This window comes from Notechis scutatus, chromosome 3 (genome assembly GCF_049901735.1).
Source record: "Notechis scutatus isolate UNSWTSFEM ecotype Mainland chromosome 3, rNotScu1.2, whole genome shotgun sequence".
Taxonomy (NCBI): domain Eukaryota; kingdom Metazoa; phylum Chordata; class Lepidosauria; order Squamata; family Elapidae; genus Notechis; species Notechis scutatus.
The window spans coordinates 151,401,766-151,429,741 of record NC_142011.1 but is presented as its reverse complement, the minus strand read 5'-3'; the positions used below and the strand labels follow the sequence as shown (position 1 = coordinate 151,429,741).

Below are 27,976 nucleotides of genomic sequence, written 5' to 3'. Positions count from 1 at the left end.
TTTGAATAACTTTTCCATGATTACTAGAAATTACATTAAATTGTCCTTTCAATAAAATAAAATGAGATTTGAGAAAAGGGGGAATTCAGCGGAGAGAAAAATAAGTACTGCAGAATACTGGTAAATGAAAGGGGAGAAAGGGGCCTCTTATTTTTGGCAGGCAGATTTCAGAAATCTGAAATGCTACTGAGAAATGGGTCAGATGGGAATATCACGAATTTTAGCATATGCTTCTAAGAAAAAATGTCTATTTAAAAAGATTTAACAATGAAATTATATACACCTAGAGACGCATATCCCTATTTAGTAGAAAGTTCTATAGAGTTAAGTGGAACTCACTTTCAGGTGAGTATGCATCAGTGTGTAGCCACTGAGTTATATACTGTTGATAATCTATTTAAAATAAAAAAACAAAATGAACAATTAATATATATTTTTTTAAAAAGCACCCAATTATAAAAGTAAGATTGTTTGGTTTGGCAATTTTGCTTGCTCATGCTTTTCTGTTTCATCCAGTTCTATTTTCTTCTGGTAGAATCATTTATCTGTTATTTAATCTTCCCGTGGTAACAATTTGTATTCTGAATCTAAACTTAGTGCAGCACTTAGGTGTATATAAGACTTTTTTTTAAAGTGGGCCCTCAGAATAAATGTATTTTGATATAGTGACCATCTGCTCATGAATATCACATTTGTTAGTTAAAAAGAATAGTTTGATTCCAATAAATACGTACTTTTGATTAGATTGTATCATTTCACCAGGTGGCAACACAATAGCAAAGTTTGATAATCAACTTGGATATGTCACCGCTTGCTTAGTGCTTGTCACTTTTAAATATTTATCTCTTATTTTATTTTTAACTGCAGACCACTCTTGTTAAAATTGTTGCATGACATCTGCGTCATAGATTGGTAGGAGGCTCAATGCCACAAGCTAACCTTAGTAGGAGGCAAAATTCTGAAACAACCTGTCATGTTTAGTTTCACCATTTCGGTTTAATTATAGCTTATTAATGGAATAATGCATACTATTTAAAATCAAGCAATGATGCAGCTGGTAGTGTTTAGACCTTGGACCCAGTGGTCTTAACTAGGACATACTTTACTGTATCTTACTACAATTCCATCCTTATTACTGCTTCTGTTCCTTTTTCTCTAGGAACAAAGTCATTTTTCCAGCACTGCCAGCATTGAAAAACAAATATTTTGAGTGTGTAGTTTTAATCACTTAAACCATAGGATCAGATTTTATACAAATGGACTGCAATTTATTAGGCTAAGAAACAAATAAGTAAAATAGCCACTATGTAAATCTTGTTTGCTTTCTGACTATTGTATAAAGTATTTTAAAAAAAACAAGGCAAGAACAAAAGGATAGCAAGCGGTATAATCTTGCAGGTCTGGCCTACCTGTGCTGACCTGGAGCTCTTTGATATTGCTGCTACATTTACATTCCTGAGGGGTCATTTCATTGTTGATCTGGGTGACAATTATAATAATCTGAGCCCTTAATATCTGCCCAAAGTTGCACTACAGGAATTGTAAATGGACTTTCATAAATTTATAATTATTTATATTAGTCAGGACAAAAGCCTAATATTTATTACAGTACCATCTCTTCTTGTATAACATATTGCTGACCAAATAAGTATGATATGTTTCGCAAAGTCTTGACTAAATAAAGAACAATTCAGTCCCCCCCGCCCCCCCAAAAAAGTTATACATTTATATTAGAGTAAATCCCATTGGTTCAGTAGGGGTTTCTTTCATTCACGTGATCAGAATAATTCTGAGATTTACAGTCACAGATAAAATGTCATCCTTATCCAAGATCTGTACAGATAGCTTTTTTCCTATTTAAATGTATTGTAGTTGAATTTAAAATGGCTAACCTAGTCTGGATAGCCATTCTAAAATAATTGTAAAATACATAATCTATTGGGATTGGCAAAAAAACTGCAGGGAGTTGTCCAGGTAATCATGAAGCACTGACATACAAAGTAAAAAAAGAAAAAATCTATATTACATATTGTAATTACATTACATATTGCAAGCCTTGTGCTGACTGCCAATAGGTTTCTCTGTAATAACTCCTGTATAACTCTCAGTTTTTTTCTTTCAGAAACTGGTCAAAGCATAATTGTTCTGGAGAATGTTTGGGAATTAATGGATATTGCCATCTGTAATGAGCTGTGAAAGAATCTTAAGAGACAGGATGAACACTTCAGCCTAGACAGTGATGTGAAAAAAGAAATTTGGATCCAGAGCAGCAATGGGGTTGAAGAAAGCATTTCAAAATTGACTCTCCATAGTTTTTTTGGAATATAAAGATAGGGGAGAGGGGAAATCTTTCAGATTTGCAAGACTGGGTTATTATAACCTTACAATAAATGTTGCATTAGTATTCTTCATTTTGGTTTCCCAGTGTGGACTGCCCTGAATAATTGCTACCCTATATCAATCTAGGTACCTTGTTTGGATCTTGTTTCAGTGTTCAATATGAACATAAATTAGTCTGGTTTTTGTATTGGTTTTATTGGCTTAAGATAGTTTAACTGTATTACGTTGTAGAATTTTATTTTACTGTTAACCGTTGGAAGTACTTTGTTATGTGGTAGTTAGTTAATTAGTTAGTGAGATATAACTATATGGTAAATTGTACATTGCAACCAAGAAGTGGATCCCTGCACATTCTCAGGGCCCCAGGCTTGGGCAGAGAACCAGGTCTTCAAGGCCTTACAAAATATTGTCAGGACCTTCCTGTCTCCAGAGGTAGAATGTTCCACAAGCTTGGTGTTATGACAGAAAAGGCAACAGCCAAAATTTAAATTGTATCTGGAAGCACACTGCCAACCAATGCAGCTCACAAAGTAGTGATGTTACATGGGCCAAAAAACTGGTACAATTTACTACCCATGTTGCTGATTCTGCACCAGTTGAAGTTTCTGAGAGCTCTTCAAATGCAACCCCATGTAGAATGCATTGCAATAGTCCCGACTGGAGGTCATGAGTGATAGTGAGCAGAATCCCTGTCCACAGCCAGCACACAACCCGATAATGAGTTCTTTGAGCTGGAATCATTAGTCCAGATTACCCATAGGTCTGTCCGAGACAGTGCCACTCATCCAAACAAAGGAAGGCACCCAGTAGCAGAAGGTGGACCAAAGCTATTCAATTTTCCTTGTGCTGACCTGAGGCCTGTTGTATCTGCATATGGCTAGGCATCACTAAGCATCTTTCTTATGTTACTGTTCTAATGGAACACAGTATTTGTCCAATGGAATTATTCTGTGAGGTTGTTCTCTGGACAGTGAGACAATTAATGGATCCATTAATTTTTATGTTCTTTGCATGTAACTTTGGAATCTAAATTAGTCCTCGATACATATTACAATAATAGAAGTGTCAGTAAAAATAATACTAAATTATTTCTACCCTACAATAATGTGTTCAGAAAACTTAATTGCCTAGTACCTATTGTTACTTCTGTTCAAACACTTAGTTGTATGCCTTTTACCAGGTTGATCCTTTGTATTGTATTTTGTCTCATCCAATTAACTTGGGGTAAATTTTAAATACAAAATTTTAATTTATTTTAGCTACAGGTTTAGTCCCTAAAATAAAAATAGCACCATTCAGAAGAAAAATTGGGGGAAAAATATGAAGAAAAAAATTGCATTGCATTATTAATAATATAGGCATATATAACTCTTAATGATAACAATACTTAATAATTAGTATTTAATTTAAATACTTTAATATGATTTTTTTAGTTTTACTCTATTTTCATAGAACTTTATAGTAATCCTGTGTTGCATACACTGGATTGTTGAACATAATATATTGCAACTAAACTGTATAATTTTCTATTGTTGTGAAAAAAATTACAATAACCCATCCATTTAGCAATCTGGTAAAAGAGTAAATAAACTGAAGCCATAATCATCGGATTATTTACTCCTTCTTGGAGTACCTTGTTGGGTACGCCAGCAACATTGTAATGTAATTATATCATAATAAATAACTGAAGAATGTATTTTAGCTTCAGTTAGACTTGATAATTCTGCTGATAAAACATTAATCCTTCTGATGTGTCGTGCCCATATTTAGTTGTAGAGGGAATGCCCTGATTTGAGAAGGTATATTATCACATTGAACTAAAAGCTTTGGATATGTTCTGTTCAATATAACACTCATTTTTATTGTAATAGTTGCAGTGTGGAAAAATGGGTACATTCTTTAATGGTTTTCTTATTTTTTTCTCTCTCTTCTCTTTTTTTCAAGCTTATGTTCCTGAAGAAGAACTGAAAGCAGCAGAAATTGATGAAGAAAGTGGGGAGGATGATGGGCTATCTCTGGACATCCAAGAAACTGAGTACATGTGCCAGGATGAAACAGAGATCAAAGAGGCTCAGAGTTACCAGAATTCTCCAGTCAGCACAGCAACAAATCAAGATGCAGGTTATGGTTCACCATTCAGTGAAAACAGTGATCAACTGGCCCATTTCAAAAGCACTTCCTCTAAAGAAGAGAAAGAAGATCACAAGTGCTTGGACAATGCTTCCTACCCACAGGACAGCTTAGCACAGATAAAAGCCGTGTATGCGAATTTACTGTCAGAATCTTGTTGGTCTGGTTTAGCTTTAGATTTAAAAAAATCAAAGAATAATGAAGACAGCCTGAAAGAAAGCACCACTAACAGCACCACTAGTATCAGTACCCCAAATACAAGTGCCAGTACCAGTACCAACACTACTACCACTACAAGCATCAGTAGTACTAGTAACAGTAGCAGTGGCAGTTCAGGTTATGACTGGCATCAAGCGGCTTTGGCCAAAACTCTGCAACAGACCTCGTACGGACTTCTACCAGAACCCAGTCTGTTCAGCACAGTGCAACTTTACCGGCAAAACAATAAACTGTATGGTTCTGTGTTCACTGGTGCCAGTAAATTCCGGTGCAAAGACTGCAGTGCAGCATATGATACACTGGTAGAGCTTACAGTACACATGAATGAAACTGGACATTACCGGGATGACAACCAAGATAAAGAATCTGAAAAAACCAGACGGTGGTCAAAGCCCAGAAAGCGATCACTTATGGAAATGGAAGGCAAAGAGGATGCCCAGAAAGTACTAAAATGCATGTACTGTGGTCATTCATTTGAATCTTTACAAGACTTAAGTGTCCATATGATAAAAACAAAACATTACCAGAAAGTGCCTCTGAAGGAACCAGTACCAGCCATCACCAAACTGGTGCCTTCTAGCAAAAAACGAGCACTTCAGGACTTGGCTTCACCTTGCTCACCTGAGCCAACAGCAATCACTTCAGAGACTACACTTAGTGAAGTAGCAAAGGATCAAAAAACTGCCAATCCATATGTAACTCCCAATAATCGCTATGGCTATCAAAATGGTGCTAGCTATACTTGGCAGTTTGAGGCCCGCAAAGCTCAGATACTAAAATGCATGGAATGTGGCAGTTCTCATGACACTTTGCAGCAGCTGACTGCTCATATGATGGTCACAGGACATTTTTTGAAAGTAACTAATTCAGCTTCTAAGAAAGGAAAACAGCTAGTACTGGACTCGGTAGTTGAAGAAAAGATACAGTCCATACCTTTGCCACCTACCACTCATACAAGACTACCAGCTACAAATATTAAAAAGCAGCCAGATTCTCCTGCTGGATCTACGACTTCTGAAGAAAAGAAGGAGCCAGAAAAAGAACAGGTGATTGTTACTGAAACGGACAAAAAAATTAAAGAAGAAAATGAGGACTCTTCAGAAAAATTTGATCCAACAACTGTATATCAGTACCTCCGTGAAGAGGATCTAGATGAAAGTCCAAAAGGTGGAATCGACATATTGAAATCTCTGGAGAACACAGTGACCACAGCTATAAGCAAAGCTCAAAATGGAGCACCTTCCTGGGGAGGCTACCCTAGCATTCATGCAGCTTATCAGCTTCCAGGAACTGTTAAATCCCTTCAGCCAACTGTGCAGAGTGTTCAGATTCAGCCATCGTATGCTAGCAGTGTCAAGTCATTGTCTTCAGAACACAATGCGCTGATCCATTCACCAGGCAATCTGACACCCCCTCCTCATAAAAGTAATGTCTCTGCCATGGAAGAGCTAGTAGAGAAGGTCACGGGCAAAATCCATATTAAAAAAGAAGAAAAGCCTTCAGAGAAAGAAAAATGTTCTCCAGTCAAGCCATTGTCCCCTGCTCCCAAGGAAAGCAAAGACTTTCCAAAATCAGAGGAAAGCAACAAACAACAACAACTACATCAGCAGCCACATCAGCAAAAACAAATTCCTGAAGCTGAAGTTCAGAAGGTCAAAAAGGATCTTCTAGCCGACCCACATGCACTTAATGGTACTGAACCACCTAAAACAAAAGTCACCAATGGTTGTAATAACTTGGGTATCATTACAGACCATTCACCAGAGCAATCATTCATTAACCCACTGAGCGCTTTGCAGTCCATCATGAATACCCACTTAGGCAAAGTCTCTAATCCTGTAAGTCCTTCTTTGGATCCTTTGGCCATGTTATATAAAATTAGTAACAGCATGTTGGACAAACCCATTTATCCCACAACTCCGGCTAAGCAAGCTGAGCCTATTGATCGGTACTATTACGAGAACAGTGATCAGCCTATTGATTTAACCAAGTCCAAAACCAAGCCACTGATTTCCAGTGTGACTGATTCTGTCTCATCTCCTCTAAGAGAAAGTGCCCTAATGGATATTTCTGACATGGTAAAGAACCTCACAGGGCGCTTGACTCCCAAATCTTCGACTCCGTCTTCTGTGTCAGAAAAATCTGACGCAGATGGAAGTAGCTTTGAAGAAGCTTTGGATGAACTGTCTCCAGTACACAAGAGGAAAGGTAGGCAATCAAACTGGAACCCTCAGCATCTTCTCATTCTTCAAGCGCAGTTTGCTTCCAGTTTGAGGGAGACACCAGAAGGCAAATATATTATGTCGGACCTGGGCCCACAAGAGCGGGTTCATATCTCGAAGTTTACTGGTCTTTCCATGACCACAATTAGCCACTGGCTGGCAAATGTGAAGTATCAGTTAAGGAGGACAGGTGGGACTAAGTTTTTAAAGAATTTGGATACAGGTCATCCTGTTTTCTTTTGCAATGATTGTGCCTCTCAATTCAGGACTGCTTCCACATATATAAGTCACTTGGAGACACATTTAGGGTTCAGTTTGAAGGATCTGTCCAAATTGCCACTTAATCAGATACAAGAACAGCAGAATGTTTCCAAGGTCCTCTCCAATAAGACTTTAGGCTCACTTGGAATTGCCGAGGAGGACTCGGGCTCCACATTCCAGTGTAAGCTCTGTAATCGAACTTTTGCAAGCAAGCATGCAGTCAAACTGCACCTTAGTAAAACACATGGGAAGTCCCCCGAGGACCATCTGATCTATGTAACTGAGTTAGAAAAACATTAGTGTCCAGGTAAGCAACCAGGTATGCAAGTGACCATAGGAACATTGCACTAAACTTCATAGTACTGCACTAGGCCTGATCTGAGCCTCTGAAATCAGTCTTACTTTTGTTGCTGAACTGCCTATCTGGAGCTTGGTTTTTCTTACATACGTTTTGTAGTTATATTTATATGCTCTTTGTCTGATCTGTGCATGTTTTTAAAACCTTTTTTTTCCTTTCCTTCCCCACTTCTTTTTCCGTGAGTCAGAGTCTGACCTTTATTTTCAACATATGTCCTTGATGTTAAGCTATCTTTTGTAGACTATAGTGGGAGACACTATTGAGAGACATTAATTTAGCCGTAAAGAAAGACACAAAGAACAATAACAAAAAGACATTCTAAAATTACAAAGTTGCCATGACAATAAAGGTCACAGAACCCAGTAGTGTCAGTTTTTAACCCTCTGAGGACTATAATAGTATTCTGTGCCTTTCCCAAAAGAAGGTGTGTGTTGTTTTTTTAAAGGCATTTCATCTGGGTCAAATTCACTTAATATTTAATAGGTTTTTCAAATGACGAAAAGCTTTTTTAAAAAAGCAGTCTGATTTGCAAAGAAAAGATGCATGCCATTCTTGAATAATTATAAAAAGTGATCAAATGCTCAAGGAGTTAGACATGACCCATGTTTAAAAAAATAAAATCACAAACCGATTTGCCGCTATGCCCAAATCCTCTGATTGCTGAATATTGCCACTTGACTGGCATTAAAAGTATGCAAGTTATTTTTTAAAAATGTAGAAATGTTATTTCTTTTTCCTGTAAGATACTGCAGTTTATAGTTATTTACAAATGTAAGCTTTGGTACAGGCTGATCTTTCTATAGTGTGCTGCATTGGTACATGGAAATGAAACAAAACAACAACAAAAAATGGGGCAAGTGTTGGATTCTGATCCTTGTAAATTGCCAGCATCAGCTTAGGTTTAAAAAAAACAGTACATGTTGCATATTGTACCATTTTAAATTGTTCAACTTCCTTTGTACCTTCTGGCTGTATGCTTTCTCTCTTAACTTTTTATATTGTCATTTTATATTCAATTTCTGTGTATATAATGTAAAAACACACTTTTTTGAATAAAATTGAGTTCCTGCAGCTTGAGTTAAATAGAGAAATTTTACTGGCACCTGCATCTTCCCAGATGCATGTACTCAAAGGAGCTATCTGACAAAATAAATAAATAAAAATAAAGCAAACAATGCACTATGAATTATACATTTTGATGTTTTATCATTAATATTGTACAGTACCTTTTTGGTTCACGCAATGAAATCCACTGTTTTCTCAAATGTAAAATAAACCCACATGCAGTTCTTGATTTGTGCATATTGTGATGTCATCATTGCTTTGCCTTTGAGGTCTTCATTTCAGCAGCAACAAAATTTCAGCCTGAAGTAAGATTGAAATAATTTCTGTACTCTAATATGCTCCATTCTGTTACCTATTCAATGGTGATGTTCCAATTGTTACTGCACTAGTTTACAGATGCTGATGAATACATTGTGTACTTTTTATGTGGTGTAGGTGTTTCATCTGCTTTGAAAACATGACATATTCCCACCCGAGTGGTATATAAGTTCCTGATAGCTACTCAATTGGATCTTACTCATTAAAAAGCATTCACTTGCTTCATATTTGACCCCTGTTTTTCTGTAGCAGAGGATTGCAGCTTCTTTCAGACTGAACCATACTTGGTTTTTGAATGGAATGCTGCAGACTACACTTCAGACAGTAGGAGGCAGTCAGGACAAAAAGTATGTTTATTACATTTATAGTCAGTTAATAGGCGTCTCCATAAATAATATATTTAACACATTTCCTTTTATATTGCATTAGAAAAAACAGTCTGATACATTTTTCAAGATGGTGAACTTAAGATACGTGTTTCTATTGAAGAAATTAATAGCTCTTCACATGGAGGCCGAAAGTCATGAACTATATCTTCAATTTCCCACTTTATTTCAGAAAAAGTTGCATGATGATTATGAGTACAAGTAGTTTTTTTCTTTTGACTGGTCTCTTAACAACCATTTGAAGTTGCGACTGATGTCCCTAGAGCTACTTAACGATCCATTTTTGGAGTTACAAAGGCTGCACACACTCTCATACACCTATGGTCACGTGATTGTATTTTGGGCACCTCACCTTTACAGCTGTTTGCTACATTTGTCATAATGTGACTTGTGTTTTGCGATTTTTATTTTTATTTTTTTTGCCACTTTCTGGCATTTATTCCAATTTCTGGCAAAAATTGCCCTCTGGGAAAAATTCATTACTTTACCAGTCACCTACCATTGCATAAAATGTCATAAAATCAGGTCTGATCACGTCACTGCAATGTATGACTGCTGTGGCTTACAACCATAATTGTGCAGTCAATTATTTATATTATTTATTCAATTTGTTTGCAGACCATCTCACTGCGAGGTGACTGGGTGGCTTGCAATATTAAAATGAAGCCAGTACTACCAATTATGTTAGTAAGTCAAGGGCTATCAGTACAATAGGAGGGCTGGCCTTTTAGCTCTGTGTCCTTGCTCTACAACAAGTAGTGGCAACTTGGTGCCATTCAGATATTTGTAAGCCCCAACAGCCATTTTCACTGGGAAAACATAATGGAAGTTGATCCAACATCTGTAGGGCAACTGGTTTATTCACTTCTATCTTCAAGTTCATTTATTTGGATTCACTTGTTGATTGTTGACTTGGATTTACTTGTTAATTATTGACTTGGAGTCATATTTTCCTCTCTGTGTTTGAGAATATTTCTCACTTATTGCTCCTCCTGTCTCTTAATAAGCATATATACTATAGCCCCTGAAGCCCCTGGATATGGCTGTGTAGGTAAATATGACTTTTACATACAAACGCTCCTGATGGATCAGGCACCTTGGTGCAACACTTCATTTTTTACAGTAGCCAACTATCTCTGAGCTGCCCAGAAGTGGGAGATGAAGACATATTCTACTGGCATATTTGTTTCCCTGCACTGTTTGCAACTTGGAGGTAACTTTCAGTCTTCAAAATTATAGACAGACCACAGTGGCCACAGACAGGGTACCTGTCATGGTTTTGCTCTTCTGTGCATCGATTTATATTTGCTTAAATTTACTGGTAGTCCTCAACTGCAGCTTGAGCCCAAAATTTCTGTTGCTAAGCAAGACATTTGTTAAGTGAGTTTTGCCCCATTCTACAATCTTTCTTGCCGCAGTTGCTAAGCGAATCAGCACAGTTGTTAAGTCAGGAACATGGCTGTTAAGTGAATATGGCTTTCTCATTGACTTTGGTTGTCATAAGATCCCAAAAGGGGATCATATGACCCCAGCACACTACAACAGTCATAAATATGAGTCAGTTGCCACGTGTCTGAATTTTGATCATGTGACTGGATGCTACAATGGTGGTAAGAGTGAAAAATGGTCATAAATCACTTTCCAGTGCCATTGTAAATTTAAATGGTCACTAAACGAATTTGAGGACTACCTGTAGTCCCATTTTGCATTTGGTTCATCCATTTAAAAGCTTGTTAATTTTTTCCATTTGTTTTTTTACCACTGTGAATGTCTTCTAAAACTTGGCCAGGTCACTGCTTACCATTAAGTAAAGATCATTTATGAAAAGCACCTGTCTAAATGCAGCTCCTGGTGTGACTCTGCTGCTTTTTTCCACTGATGAAATTATTGATCTATCTATATATTTCTCTTTCTCTCTTTTAATTAGTTGGCAATTCATAAACGGGCATATTATCCTATGCTAATTTTCCTTCTACCATGCAGGGCTATCAAACTCACCGCCCACAGGCCGGATGTGTCACACACTGGCCCTGCCCCCACCCGGTTTAGTGAAGGGGGAAAAAGTCCTGATATGTCAGGTGATGCTGCCATGACAATGCGAGTTTGACACCCTTGTTCTATAGGGTTCCTCCCAATGTGCTTGGAACATATAATTAAGGTGACCAGCCTATAATTTTCTTTAGTTTCCTTTTAGGAAATTGGTATCACATTGATAATATTCTTGTTCTCTGTAAATAAGTATTTTCTTGGGAGTGGGGGAGTGAAATATTGGGGTAGTCATTTCACTTCTTTCAGTTCTTTAAGAACACTGGGTGAGTGACACTAGGACCCAGTGATAGGTTACTGTACACAGTTATCCTAGAATATCTTGTTACTTCAATTTCCTGTAGTTATTCCTTCTGAAAGTCAGTACAGGCTCAGATCTTTGCCCTGTATATTTTCTGATAAGGACAGAAAGGAAAATGTGTTCTCTTTCAATCTCAATATCCTCTTGACATTTCTCAGAACTAGTTGTTTATTTTTCTAATCGGAGAAATGGACATAGCAGGATTAATACGTTGGACTGATATATAGGCTTTTCATTATTTTTTTGAAAGAAATGTAATTTGAAAAACAGGCCTCAGAATCTAATTCAGCATGTTTTTAATGGTTGAAAGCTTCCTAATAAGATGGCCTGCTTAATGACTTGTTCACACAGTACATTTGAAAAGAATAGGTGTAGCATTTGCTAAAGATTAATTAAATTGTGGAAGTTCATGGCAATGAAATAGGTGCACCAAGCCATATAAGACTTTGGCTTAACACTGAGATTTCTATTAATGTTTTCAAAGTGCGTGTAAGGAAGCATCCATAATGCTAATAAAATTAAATACGTTGGGAGTCTGAAAATGTCTGGTCCTGCTGCATATCTTGCCCTAGTAGGTTGAGGTAACACTGGGACTGTTGGAATGCCCTATATTTGGGCTCCGATCCAGAACTAAATTAAGACAGTGGGAAAATTTATTATTAAGTTTGTATATCCAGGCACCCAGTAAGCCTCTGTGTGTGTGTGTGTGTGTGTTTGGGCATGTGTGCACACATGCCAGCATGTGTGGAAAGGAAAAGGTTAAATCCTGTCATTTGCCAACATTTTCATCTTTGCCCTGTCCTATGTTAATGTGTGTTTTTTTTTTTTCAAAAAAGAGGGGGGAATAAAAAGACTTCAATAGAATGCCATAATATAGCTTGAATCTTGAATGATCATAATCAAGTCTGGCTTACAGACGTGCAGACGTTTCTACTATTTTCATGAAAAACATTTAGAAGCATGTTCAATCTAGGGTTTTTATCTGGTTGCAAATATCCAGAGAATCCCTAGATGACAGCAAACAGTCAGTTTTTAATTCTTTGTTTCCTCTTGTCTACAGAGTAGCTGAAATGATACAGCTAGATGAGAAATGATGTTCAGTGTTCATTGCACACCGAAAGCACAATGGAAAGAATGCTAAACTAGAAAACATTTTACTTCCTTAAACTTAATTTCTATGAGTATCTGGGAGTTTTTAACTCCAAAGGAGTAAAACTTCATCATGTACTGTTATGTGGACCAGAAGAAGCTTGTTGCTTATCAAAAGAAGTACTTTTAAAATGCTAAATATGTTATTCGTTTATATTATACAAATTAGAAAATCACAAGGCAGCTCTGAAAATAAATAATACCATCTCTTTCCACCAACACAAGTCTGTTCCTTCTAATCCCAGTAATTTATCATTCTGCTTACATTCCTCACATAGCTTTCGGTCCATCCCTTCATCCATGCATTCCAGGTGTAAAAGTCCTCCAATAGTTTTGACATTAGAGTACAAGAAGACAGACATGTATCTTTTAAATAGTGATGTTTTGAGATAAAGCATCAGGATAAAATGTCCAGTGCAGATGCTACATAACAATAAGCTACCAAAGCTTTTTTTTTTTTTTTTGCTTTATGCTATGAAGGCTGTAACAACACATGGAAACCTAGAAATTCGGTATGCAGTGCACATGTGAAAGGGGCATTCTGTAGGAATACCTCAGAGATTTGCTTCTCAGATGAGAAAAGCAGTAACAGTCCTTTGCTGTACATGGAAGGTCATATGAAACATTTGCACTGCAATAATTGGTGGTCTGACTTGGATTGGTCTGACTAAGCAACTCAGATTGTCTTCTTATAAGTGGCCTTCTTTATAAAGTTAACCTAGTGTTAATGTAATTGAGGAATGGTGATCTTCTGGCAGCCATTTTCCACAAATTTTTGCCCCAAATTTTGTACCAGCAAATAAATACTTAGTTGCTAATACAATAAAGTTTCTGGATGCATGGTAGAAAAATAAATATATCCATGTGAACAGAATACTATGTTTTTCCGATAACGATGATTTTTGAAAAATTATGTTGCCAGATCAAAAGATCGATTCTTTGTTAAATCTGAAACGTTTCCTCAAATTGGAATGTACGATCCCAAATACAAATAACATAGTGGACACTCTATCGTGGACACTCATTGGCTTTAAGACATTTTTCTTGAGGAATTTGACAGTAAAATGCCAATATTTCATTATTTAGTGGCCTAATATCTTTAAAAGTTTAATGTTTCCTTTATTGTGAACTGTTATGACACAATTTCAATGTCAATGAATACTTCAACTTCAACCATAACAATACAAAAGCACACAATAGATACAAACTCAAGGTAAACCGCACCAAACTGGATTGCAGGAAATACGACTTCAGCAACAGAGTGGTCAATGTCTGGAATACTCTACCTGACTGTGGTTTCTTCCCCAAACCCCAAAAACTTTAACCTTAGACTTTCTACTATTGACCTCACCCCTTTCCTAAGAGGTCTGTAGGGGGTGTGCATAAGCGCACCAACATGCCTACTGTCCCTGTCCTATTGTTTCTTTTTATTTTTCTTATATGTATCCATTTCATGTATTCATAACTATGTTTATATTTATACCTGTTATAATTGCTTGAAAAATAAATAAATAAAATAAATACATTTTCCTAAATGTTAAATTGCTTTGTTTTATATAAACAATTGTGCGTATATCCATGGAGATTCTCAGTTATTCAGGTCATGGTTGTCCCAGAGGTGCTTTTTCAAGAAACAATTGGACTTTCTGGTAGCCAGAAAGTCCAGTTGCCTCTTGAAAAAGCACTTTTGGGACAATTATGTCTATATGTGCTGAAAAACCAATTCCGTAAAAACCAAAATATTTTGTTTAAAAAAATAAGTGGATCAAGTCCAGATTTGGAACTATGTTAATCAAATGTCACAAAATTCTGTTTATTTCTTCCACATCTGGTTTGTTTGTTTGTTTCAGAAGCAAATACATGTATTCTTACAGCACTGCATGGTTTAGGTATTTAATTTGTTATTGAATGATGGTGCATTTAAGGCACAGAAGTAAGAGAAAGAAGAAACGAAATAAACAGGGCTAATTTTATATTAACTCTCTTTGAAAATTCTTGTATAGAAAAATATCTTGGCATAATTAATACTCTTCTCCCAATTGTAATGAGTCTTATTAGTATGTGATTTAATATCTTTTTTATGTTCTAGATGTGACTTGACAGTTCTCCATCACGGCTTTTTAACGATTGAATTAATCTATTCTTGTAATAAATAGCAAGACTGTGCTGTGGAATGTACAATTCTCTTTGGGTTATTTGGTTAGAAAATAAGATGTGTAACATAGGTTAGAATATTAGCATTACAGTTGTTATTTAATGCATTAACAACACACTTGTTGATCAATAATAAGGCAATGGGATTTAGATTAAAACAATATATATATATATATATATATATATATATATGTTTTCTTAAGTTTCGCTGGTACTTACATGTATGGTGTTCGGCTTGGTTGGGTATTTTCCCACGTCATTGTAGTTGTGCTTTTAAAGTTTAGCAGCGTTTCAGCAGAATCTCATCTGCCATCATCAGGCTTCTGTATTGTGTCCGTCTGTGAGTCAGACTTTTACAGTGGTTTCAGATTTAAATTTGGGGCAGCCTATTGCTGTGCCAGAATGGTTTTTCTTCATCCTGATTGGTTGGGAGTCTTGGTCTGTGTTTATTGGTCTCGGAGTTTGCTGTGTTCTGCTTGACTAATTTTGTCTGTAGTGCCTCTTATGTAGGGCAGGACAGCTGCTCCACCAATAAACACAGACCAAGACTCCCAACCAATCAGGATGAAGAAAAAACCATTCTGGCACAGCAATAGGCTGCCCCAAATTTAAATCTGAAACCACTGTAAAAGTCTGACTCACAGACGGACACAATACAGAAGCCTGATGATGGCAGATGAGATTCTGCTGAAACGTTGCTACAACTTTAAAAGAACTACAATGACGTGGGAAAATACCCAAACCAAGCCGAACACCATAACTACAATGACGTCGGAAAATACCTGAACAAAGCTGAATGCCATACATGTAAGTACCCGTGAAAACTTGAGTATGTGTGTGTGTGTGTGTGTGTGTGTGTGTGTGTGTGTGTGTGTATAAAAGAATTCATGTATCTGTTTTAGTGTTTAAAGAAGGCAGTTATTCATATGAACAGAGATTCATGATCAACTGCATAATGCATTCAAGGCCCACATAAAGAAAAGTCAATATAGGTTTGCTATAGGGTATGCCGATACTGTAAGTCTTTCTCTACTCTTATTGGAAGAAATATCCTTCTGGGTTCAGTTCCAAATGGAGGAAAAGATACTGGAAACATGGAAGCTGTTTGGAAAGATGGTTTATTGATGGTTTACAGGATGGGTTCCTGGGCAGAAAAAGCAAGAGATGCTGAGAGTCCCTGGGTTTTATGCCCTCTCTGGGCTTTAAACTTCCTAGGCCACAGGAAGAGTATACTGATTGGTTGCTGTTAGAGGTCATAGCTAGCTTTGTAAATTGTCCATGTGCTAAGTTTGGTTGAAACTTGGTGGGTGGTGCAATGAAGGGCAATTAAATAGCTCTGCCTGAATCTTTGTTATGTAGAACAGACTGGCCCAGGCCTTAATTCTCATTAACAAAGGTGGGGGAGCTGAGTTTCTGCCTCTCTGAGTTTCTGCTTCTCTTTTAGGGGAAATATTCTGCCTTTTTTGTATATCCTAAAATACTTCATTTTCTAGGAGGGGCGGGGGTTAACTTCCAGCAGTCTGATTATATTTATTGCATGTTTTCTCTCTCTTTAACAGAAATACTGGCTTCCATTTGTTTTGAACACATTTTTCAGTGTTTACTTTTTGTCATCTAGCAATTTGAAAGAGAACACTATCCTCTTTTGTAAGTCACCTATGTTTTTGTGGTGATTTTGAGGGCTACTTTCTTCAGAGTTTTTGTATGTTTCTCTGATGTTCCTGAATTTGTTATTTCTCAGTTCCAATGGATTCTGTACTTTTATAATGTCCATACATTATTCTTTTAAACAGTTATCATACTTGCCATTTCAGATGGTTTGGAATGCAACTTCATAGTTTCCTGTCAGCTTAGCCAGGTTAGTACACAGGTTAGTTCCAACCATCAGGAAGATATCAGGTGAAAGAAGACTAATTTATAAACTCTGCAGATGTAGAACTGGCTCGTAACAATCGTGATTTGTGGTACCCCAATAGACTTGTGAACACATGCTTCCTCCAGTTTTCCCTTCTTAAATTGATTTCTTAGCCATGTTAAATTGATATTAGCCATGTTTTTATATACATTTTTTTATTATTTATTTTTATTTTATTTATTTTATTTGCCAATTGTTGACAAGATAATAAGTATAAGTGTATACATAGTTGTGAATACATGAAATGGGTACATATAAGAAAAATAAAAGAATAAGAGAAACAATAGGACAGGGACGGTAGGCACGTTGGTGCGCTTATGCACGCCCCCTACAGACCTCTTAGGAAAGGGGTGAGGTCAATAGTAGACAGTCTAAGGTTAAAGTTTTTGGGGTTTGGGGAAGAGACTACAGAGTCGGGTAGAGTATTCCAGACATTGACCACTCTATTGCTGAAGTCGTATTTCCTGCAATCAAGTTTGGTGCGGTTTACTTTGAGTTTGTATCTATTGTGTGCTCTTGTGTTGTTATGGTTGAAGTTGAAGTATTCATTGACAGGTAGGACATTGCAATGTATGATTTTATATACCATGCTTAAGTCAGACCGAAGTCGGCGTAATTCAAGGTTTTCTAGTTCTAGAATTTCAAGTCTGGTGGCATAAGGTATTCTACAACGAGTAGAGGAGTGGAGAACTCTTCTTGTGAAATATTTCTGGACTTTCTCAATTGTGCTAATATCAGATACGTAATGAGGGTTCCAGACTGATGAACTGTATTCGAGTATTGGTCTAGCAAATGTTTTGTATGCTCTGGTTAGTAGTGTGATATTACCAGAGAAAAAGCTACGTAGGATTAGGTTAACAACTCTTAATGCCTTTTGGCTATGTAGTTGCAGTGGGCTCTAGCACTTAGATCATTAGAGGTGAGTATTCCAAGGATATCCTAGGTACTATAAGGCACACAAACTTATTAAATAGGTTCCTTTGTTTCCAGAGACCGGATCAGAGAACTACATTAATTGATATTAATTAATATTAATTAATTAATACATTAATTGATATATACATGTCTACATAGAAACCATAATTAATTCAAACCATAAAATTATCCTCCCCTGGTTGGGTGCTCTGAGCCTGTGCACATGCCATGGGTTGGGGAGTCATTCGAAAGTGGAAGTGATTCTAATTTGCAAAAGTATTCTGCCTAAGATATTTGGATATTGTACAAGACTGGGCCAGTAAGAGTTTCCTCTATGTGAACTGCACTTGGAAACAATTGCACCTACACAAAAGGAGTGTATAGGGGACATAATGTGTATGCACTAACTTTAGCTAAAATCCATATAGTATCTGTACTACAGGAAAGTGATTGCACCTGTTCATATCAGAAGATTCAGGCATTTTGCTGAGATCTAATATATTACTTTAAATGTTCAAAGTTTCCATACTGTATAAACTAAAACTGTTAGGACAGACATATATTAATTAGTAATATGCAAATGTTTTGAATTTGAAACATTTGAAGCAACTGTTCCAAGTTCATAACAGGTTGTTCTGATCTTGGAAGCGTTCCAATGCTGTTCTGACCATGCCAGCAATGTTTGAATTTTAAAATAAGCTGAATATGAAATGTTTTACTGCAGATACCCCTGAGTGTTATCACTCAACTACCAGTAGATTGCAACAGTTTCTAAGTCAAAGCTGGGCATCAGACAAACACTGCCAGACCTCTGATCTGGTTGTGAGCTACATAGTACAATAAGCATGTAAATGACATTTAAAGGATGGTGATTTCCCAGGTGAACTTGTCTGATTATTGAGATCTTTGTTTCTATTCCAAATGCTTTCGCATAGCAGAGATTCAACAAATAGTGATCAAGGATAGGGCCTTTACAATAGATGTGGAACTATCTGTTTCTTTCAATATCAATTAATGTAGTTCTCTGATCCGGTCTCTGGAAACGAAGGAACCTATTTAATAAGTTTGTGTGCCTTATAGTACCTAGGATATCCATATTTTGATTTTTTTTCTGGTGAACTGGTTTGCTATTTAAATATTAAATATACTATTTAAGTTAAAGTAGAAAGATAAAGGATAAAAATTTTAAATAAAGCATACATACAATTAATATAAAAAAGAGAGTGAAAGGATCCTGGATTTAATCTACAGGGTTTTTTGAACATATAAATTAAAGCAAGCTGCCCACTAATGGCTTCATACACTTTGGCAGTAACCCTTGTAACAGTTGTGAATGGCTTAAGTAAGACAAGCACTTTGAAGTTTCTTTTAGGGAAAATCCACATGAAGCACTGATCATATTCAGCAGTAAAGATGGCCAAAATCCAGAAAACTCAAAGGAACTGTAGGATATATTACTTAAAAGTTGAGGTTTTAGTGTGACACCTTCATAACACCTTCATTAACCATGGCTGAAAGCAGTGTACAAAAGATATGAAGATATGGTACACTTTATACTGCAGTATGCATGATTCCTTGAGAAAGTGGTGGAAAAAGTAATGCTATACTGTGTTTCAGAAAACCCTGGAATTTTAAGGATAATTAATAGTAAAGACAGGAAGTGTGACAGCTGCTGAAGGGTTAAAGATGCTTAGCTTGTCAGCTGGAAAGCTGGCAGCCTGGGTTCAAGACCTGAGGACTGCACAACAGAACTCCCTTTAGTTGCCCCAGCTCCTGCCAATCTAACAGTTCAAAAGCATGCAAATGCAAGTAGATAAATAAGTACCACTTTGGTGGGAAGGTAACAGCATTCCATGTGCCTCCATGGGCTGGCCACATGATCACAGAAGTGTCTTTGAACAATACTGGTCCCTTCAGCTAGGAAACAAAAATTAGCATTGCCCCCTAGAGTTGGACATGACTGGACAAAGGAAATGTTTAACTAATAATAAAGACAAAGATATATGCAATTGTGGAATCAAAAGCTCTTTTTTTTGGTTAAAAAAATAGTATAAATGGGAAATCAAAATTACTTCTCTCTGTTACAAATTGTCCCTTTTGTGTTTGTTTTTACATACTTTCCTGAATAATCCCAATGACAACAAGCCCTAAAGTAAGGTGGCCAAGATATCATACCATTTTAAAAAGGTTGTCCTTTGGGTTTCAAGTCTAAGCTTGGCATGAATACTAAGGCAACATGCACATGCATGCACACTTGTCCCCATTTTCTGCTGTCATTCCTTTTCCCCATTGTTCTGTAAATGTAACATGAACATTTTTCTTTAAGCCCTGGTTAGACTTGGGTTGTCACTGTGAGGTTCCAATGTATAACATCTTATTTGTTGTCATGGAAGCAGAGTTACAAGCTCAATGTCACAAAAAAGCCATCCTCCAACAAAACAAAGAAAATTGGCAGAGCATCTCAGCAAGTCACCATCCTGCTGTAGATTCTCAGGGAGAAAGGAAAAAACAACAACACTTGGGCTTTTTTTTGAAAGGGAGTACATTTTGAATATTTCGGGTGCCTTTCTTCATTTCAAACTGAGTAGATTTCCACTGATGAAATGATGATGCACCCAATCCTAGCCAAACAACTGAGTGGAGCAGGGTATTTTGCTGAATGCACTTTTTAAAAAGTTCCTTTAGGTGTTGCTTCTTATAGAAAGTATTTTACATAAAATATTACCAATAGAACAAGTGATTTCATGGTTTCTACAACTAAAAGAAACATGGTATGAGTACACATTCCTTGCAGATATATCACAGAGAAGCTTTATTGCCTCCAATGATTTTGCACTAAAGAGGAGACATAGGTGTAAGCAATCTGCTGTGATTCTCAACTCCTATATTACCTAGCCCTCAGGTAAAACTCATTTTAAAAAGTTTCGAATGTGTAATAGGCAACCAATGAATGAGATAATTAGAAATATTGTCTAATAGCTAATAACTTCTCATTGTGCCCAGCAAATGTTGGCATTAGACTTACAGCATTCATCTGTTTATTGCAATGTTTAAATAATTATGCTTGGAGAGAATGTAATACATCTCTAGTTATATCCACCTCTTGCTGAATTCCTGCCTTTTGTGCTGCAGCTTGCAGATTTCTCTGCAGGGCGGTACCATGGATACATATCTTTCCTGTAGTGCTGGTTGGTTGTAGAATGATCTCCCCAGTGTGATACATCAGCCCCTAATGCTGCTGTATTACAGACATCTTAAGATTACATGTGTATGTCAGCCTGTCTCAAAAAGTCCTTCTAACTTGTTTACTTAGTACAACCAACGTATTAGCCTTCAATTCCACTTTTCTTCTCTTCCTCTACCTGGGGAAAGAAATCCTTTAAAATTTCTCTAATATTGACCCAGTGTAGATGTGCATTCCCCCAATCTGGTAGTATATAACAGAAATGAGAGGGTAATTTAGTGGAGCCAAGCATTTACCTGCAAATATATATTTGCATTTACTCATTAGAAGTCTGATGTCACAAAGACAAAAAATGTATAAAATTATGCAGAAATTTAAACATTCATATCATCCCTGTATGGCTGGACTTCTCACAGCATTTGAAGATATGTTATCTAAGAACCATGTATTATAGCCTGCCTTTCTGGAGAGAAAATAGATCTTCTGTATTGCTATATTACCTAAAAGGGCATGAAACCAGAAACTGGTGTGTGCAGTTTAACAGGGACAGTTGAACATACAAATACATTCCTCTCTCCATTGAAATAACTCGTAAGAGCAATGGAGTGTAATCTACACCAACTAATCAATGGTTAAGGCACCAGCATGAGCTCTTGTCCCGTCTTAGGCATGAAAGCTGGCTAGGTGAATTTGGCCAGTCAGTTTCTTTTCAGCCCCAACCCACCTTACAGGACTGTTGTGGGGAAAGTAGGAGGAATGAATATTAGGTATGTTTGCCAGCTTGAGGTGTTCATAAACTATTAAAGGTGGGGTATAAATTAATAGTTAAATGGATAATTGTTGGAATAGTACAAATATTTAAAATCCTGTATATAATTTATATAATTTAAGGTATTTAATAACAATATTGCTGGTATGTATTATAAAAGTCAGCCCCAACCCATTAAAAAGCCAAGCAATAATATAAAAATGTAAATGTTCATGGACTTAATTGATGAAAGGAAGTACCAGAAAGGATTTTTTTTTCTAAACAACCTCTCAGAAATAGCACAATCAACATCATAGATATGATTTATTGTTTCTTCTAGCTTCCTGAGATGGTGAATTGTATTTCTTGACCATAATAATATTGGCAACTAGGTGGGGGTTATAGCTAACCTGTCCTAATTCTAGGGTAGAACCAGCTGTCTTCAGGTACTTTTTAATGTTAAGAACCTAGCGAGAATGTGAGTCCAGACAAATCAGCATAGTCCTTTTAGGGTTAAAGTTCCCTACGCTTTAAAGAGAATATATAAAAGATTTTTTTCTGAAATAATTTATGGAAATGCCATGCTCCCTTTGAAGGTTCCATGTCACTGCATAGCACAACGCAATGTTCTTTTTCTTCACCTGTCAGACAAGGACCACCTCGAAGAGTCTCACTACTGATTACTAGTTAATTGTCATTAATAAGTGACAACTGACATTATGGGGGCTTAATGCAGAGAGAACAGAAAAGAGCCACAGATATTCTAATGAGCTGACTCCTACGTGCCCTCTATTGTTGTCGAAAATGAGGAGCTGTCGTCATTGTTCAAGAGATGGGCTTCAATTGCTCTGGAAGAAAAAAAATCTCTTCTAATTTCTTTATGCATAGATAATTCTAGTGCCTGCTCCCTTCCTTTCTCTTTTTTTATTCTGTCACATATACACACATGCATGCATGCACACACACAGAGACGCACATACATACACACATACACACACGTATATACACACAGAGAGAGGGAGAGAGAGAACTTTACATACAGAAATATACTTACCAGTAGTTACTTCTAGGAATGTACTTATTCCTTTAACTAATTATTTGTTTTCATTACAAAATCAGTGGATTATTACAAAAAATAGATGTGTAAATTCATATTTGTGTGTGTGTGTGTAGAAAAGAGAGAATATGCTTAAGAGAATAGACAGAACCAGATGTTTAAGTCAGAGGGTGAATATTTTAAATTAATCAGATGCGGGAAAGAGGAAATAACTGGATCAGTAGAGAACTGCAAATGGATTTTCAGGACTTGACCATGATTTTTTTTTAAAAAGGTAGATGAAAGTGCTTGACCTACCATGCTAAGATCAGCTTATTTAAAGAAATGCTCCATCTGCAGTGTCTCTTCAATTGCCATTTCAACAGTGTGAGATACTTACCTATCAACATTTTGGTAAATGGATATATATCCATCAGAGGTAATAACTTACATGAGTTTGGACTTTCCTTCCCAAGAACATGGGCAGGCAGATTTTATTTTATGGCATTAAAGGTAGTGTTGCAGAATGTAAGCTGTTCCAAGCAAAGCTGTCTTTTGCAATTGACTGATGCTGATTTTGTAAATGCTGATGGTGTTTATGTGGTGCTCCAGATGTATTGAGATTGTGTTTAAGGCACCTTTTACTATTGGTACTGTCTTTGCTGTCCTTTGCTCTGTTTCTATTTGCAAGTCTTTGTATTTGGTGATTTTCTCCTTTCCTCTCCTCTCCTCTCCTCTTCCCTCCCCTCCTGTTATCTCCAAGTACTGCAGTGTCTACTATCCAGACTTTGCAATTTTTCTCATAGACAATATGAGATCTTATGTGACAGGTACTTGTCTGTTTGAGCACTTTAGTTTCTTCATTTTCTATTACTTTCTTCAGTTCTTGTTTGCAGGCAAATATGTTACTTGCATATATCCCAATGCAACATTGTTGTTCTTGTGTTCTTGTCTGCTGAATGAAAGCAGCATTTGGAGAGATAAGGTTTGGCTAATTAAAAGAGTGTGTAGGTGGGAGGATGCAATTCCTGAAATATTTAAATCCCCAATACTCAATGTAAGCACAAATACTTTGAATTATGTTTAAAACTTAATGGATTTCCATTAAGATTGTTAAAATATAGGCAATATATCAGTTCAAATCACCAGCTGTTCTAATCTTCCATAACATAAATTTCTAATCCTTTTTGAAAAGCAATATTGTACTATAATACTTGGCAACAACTAAAGTGAGATATATTATTTATTTATTTATTTATTTATGAAATTTATAAGCCACTCATATTACCTCAAGGTAATATTTTTGTGACTTATGGAGATGAAAGGTGATGTTCCAGCCAGGACAACCATGCTAAGAAATAATTTGGTTTGTTTAAGGTTCCAGGGTAATATCCAAACTTTATTTTCTTTCAGGAGTGCAACCCTGTTTGCATATATTTTTCTGAACTTGGTAAATCAGAGGACCTCCATCTTGTCAGATTTAAATCCAGTGTGGAATAAAATCAGGCACCTGTCCAGGAATCCCAGAAACATATTGAATTTTGATGAAAAAAAAAAAGAATCTGAAATAGAGAAGTTGGACTGCAACATTAATTAGGCCATGTATCCACTCAGGTAGTTAAGCTCTCATCAATTTAATGTACACCAGTCTTTAACTTTATTGATTACAAACATAGATGGAGAAGAGGAATAAGGGGAAATCTTAGGCAGGTTGAGATAAAATAAATGGTAAGGATAAGATAAAATGACAATGCTTGGTCAGATCTTAGTCTGAAACAAAAGTAAAGAACCAAGACAGAGAATAGATTTAATTGTGCTAAAAAAAAAACTCCAAACACTACTCTCAAAAATATAATTTCTATTCTATATCCATTTCATCTAATATCAATGGATACTAATAGGCCATCTATCAGAGACTGGCACATGTTAAAGAGAGAGAAAAAAGTAAATTCTAAATGTAGGATTAAAAGAATGATGTACTGTAAGTAGCAGAATGCTGTATTATTCAGATTGGCTCATCAACATACTGGAAATATTTCACTCAAAATCTCAAGATTACATGGAGCTATTAGATATCCTTATATATCCAATCTTAAGTGATAATAATACATAACATGTACAAAACCAAAAAATTAGCAAGAACATAGAATACTAGGAGTATAATTGGGTAGGTTCATACGGTAGTATGTAATTTTTCTTTGGACAGCATACCGTTCATTTCAAAGCATTCTGAATCATTGTAGAAGCATAAATAGCTCCAACTGACTATAACTGACTCTATTTATTGGAAAGCAAAAGATTGTCCATAAGTCCTAAATAATTTTAATTTGAAATAAGAAATCAAATCAAGTTGAAATACAAGAATATTTTGTTGTATTTACTTTTGCTTTGTTGGTATTTACTTTTGCTTAGGATGAATGTTGTTTTGTACAACATTCCTCATCTTCCAGTTTTTATAATAAATACTTTGCTTTTTTTTTTTTTTAGCAAATGTCTGGTAGTTGACAAGACATTTCTAGCCAAAGTTTTTCAATATATGCTCAAGCTTCAGGCCATGAGCTAAACATAAATGCATTATTTGTTTGTTCTGCAAAGGCTTATCCCCCCACACTAAGATACCTCAAAGGCCATATGGCTGAGTTATTCAAAAAACATGGTAGAAACTGGCATCTTTCCTTTTTCATAAATACCAGCAAGGTTAGAAGAAAAATCTGAGGACAGTCTGAATCAAAAACTCTAAAAAAAAAAAAAAAAAGATAGCAAAGAAAGCATATATTTGCAAATTATGTCTTCAACACTGTAAATTGGTCCTTTGTTCCCAAAGTTCCCAAACCAGGAAGTTAAGACTACTGTCTTCAAGACCACTAAGTATCTTAATGGTTTCTAAGCAGACAGGAAAGCTTAGAGATCATTAATGTAATGTAAAGGAGTTTAAAGAATAAATAGTGTTGTACATCATTTATATATAGATATATGTGTCATACTGCCATGTGTCATTCTAAATATAATCTAGAAATATATATATATATATTTCTAAAATATATATGAATAACGAGAATAAACGAGATGATACTTCCAGCCTACCAGCCATTTGGAAACCCACCCTCATTAACAAAGGAGTACCTAACATGAAGAATGACACCAGACCCACACCCATGAGGGCCACACAAGATGCTACCACCACACTTCCACGTAGAAAGCAGACTCACACCCACACAGAAGATGAGACACGACCACGGACCAGAAGCCGTACCGCAGCTGCATCACTACCCGCTTCAAACCCCTCCAACCCATACATGAAGTGAACTGACGCCCACCATGAAGATGTGGTACGACCACGAATGCGAAGCCAAACAACAGGATCACAGCTCACCAGCTCAAATCCCCTGGCAACTAAGACTAATCTGAGCACAACCAAGCCCCCACCTGAACAGAACACACCCCCAGCCAATCAGAACACAGCCAAACCCCCAACCAATCAGAACACCCCCCACCCAATCAGAACACAGCCAAGCCCCCACCCAATCAAGTCACACCCCCACTAGCAGTGAAAAGGAAGAAGCAGCTGCAAGCTCACATTACTCCAAGAAGCACAAAGCCGAAGACACAAGCCTGAAGATGATGAATGAGACTTCATCGAAACGTCGCCTAGATACTTCCAATTTTATGTGGGAGAAAACCCGAATAACCAAAGATCCACATATATATGTATATGTATATGTATATATGCCAGCAATGAAATAAGTTTAAACAAAGGAAAGGAGCTAAAGAATGCAAATCAATCTTCAAGTTATTTTAAGGTCTCCAGAGGGCCTGCCGCATTATGGAAGGAGCTTCTTCTAAAGACATGATTCAAACTGCACTACTCTGCTCTGAATAGTGAGTAAAGGTAGGGACTACTCAAAGTGCTAGACAAACTAAATGCAGTCCTGGTTTAGTATGATTTTTTAAAGAGAAATTCCTCCCACTGCCTCTCCAATATTATCTTTCTTTTATTCCTGCTCCTTTTTCCTAAGCACTTGGAAAAGAAGTTACTTGGCAGAGAGGATATGATCCTCTTCAGAGTTTACCATGACATCAAAATGACATGAAATCAATACCAGAAGTGGTGGTGAAGATTTCATTGGGGTTTTTTCCCCCCTAGCTGATCGACGTGGTAGCAATACCACATGGGGACCATTTGCGGCATCCCAGTATTCATGAATAGCTAAGAAGAACAGCTAAGAATATGGCACTAAGAGTCTGCCTTCTAATCTACTTCGCTTCTCAGGCAGACCAGAAGGAAGGCAATGGAGCCGGGCACCATGGTGTCAGCGGAGGAGTGAGCCACATCACCTATAGGTAGCAAGCAAAGAAAAGGTACAAAAGAGAGAGAACGAACTGCCCTATGCTAGCCCAAAACACTCATTTAGACAATCGTTTAAAGACCAGGATATTTGGGGGAGGGAGGTCCATGAGGTTTTTTTTTACAATATATGCAGAAAATGAGAACAACTCCAAACTCCTCAGTGTTAGAGCAAAATTGAAAAGATGAAGCCATTGCTGTAGAAGCCAGATTTCTTATATGAGTTTTTAAAAAGTGGTATCACAGATTGAAGAATTCCAGGATTTTTCCCCTCTTGTCTTCCCAAAGACTTCTGCATATGAAGCAGTCGATGAGAGTGAAGGTTTGCCAAGGACATTGTTCCTGCCCAGCTGTTCTGGCAGATTCTGCTCTGGATACGCTCCTATTTGAGACTATGTTTTGTTTTCTTTGTTGTTTATAACATCCCTAATCTACCCCAATCTTACAGGTAGTCCTCGACTTACGACAGTTCTTTTAGTGACTGTTCAAAGTGACAGTGAAAAAAGTGACATATGACCATTTTTCATAGTTGCAGCATTGCCATAGACACTTGATCAAAATTCAGATGCTTGGCAAATGGTTCATACTTATTACCATTGTTGGATCCCAAGATCTTATGCAATCTTTTAACAAGCAAAATCAATGGGGAAGCCAGATTCACTTAACAACCATGTTACTAACTTAACTACGACGATTCACTTAACAGCAAGAAAGTTCATAAAATAGGGCAAAACTCAGTTAACAAATGTCTCACTTAACAACAGAAATTTTGGGTTCAATTATGCTCCTAAGTTGAGGACTATCTCTATTTGGGTAACAAACAACAGAAGCAAAATTACAGTATAAAACAAAGAACCCCACTTTCCTCTAGGAAACTGTCTGTA

The 27,976-nt window shown here is 36.7% G+C and overlaps 1 protein-coding gene across 3 annotated transcripts in view; it reads left to right on the top strand.

Moving 5' to 3' along the window:
• Positions 1–8,832, top strand: part of TSHZ1 (teashirt zinc finger homeobox 1) — a 90,896-nt gene extending 82,064 nt beyond the window's left edge. For all 3 annotated transcript variants that reach the window (XM_026669915.2, XM_087961455.1, XM_087961454.1), the window contains exon 2: positions 4,285–8,832. In XM_026669915.2, the coding sequence (XP_026525700.1) occupies positions 4,285–7,472 (3,188 nt within the window). In that variant the 3' untranslated portion in view covers positions 7,473–8,832. The remainder of the gene's footprint in view (positions 1–4,284) is intronic.
• Positions 8,833–27,976: the final 19,144 nt, after the last annotated feature.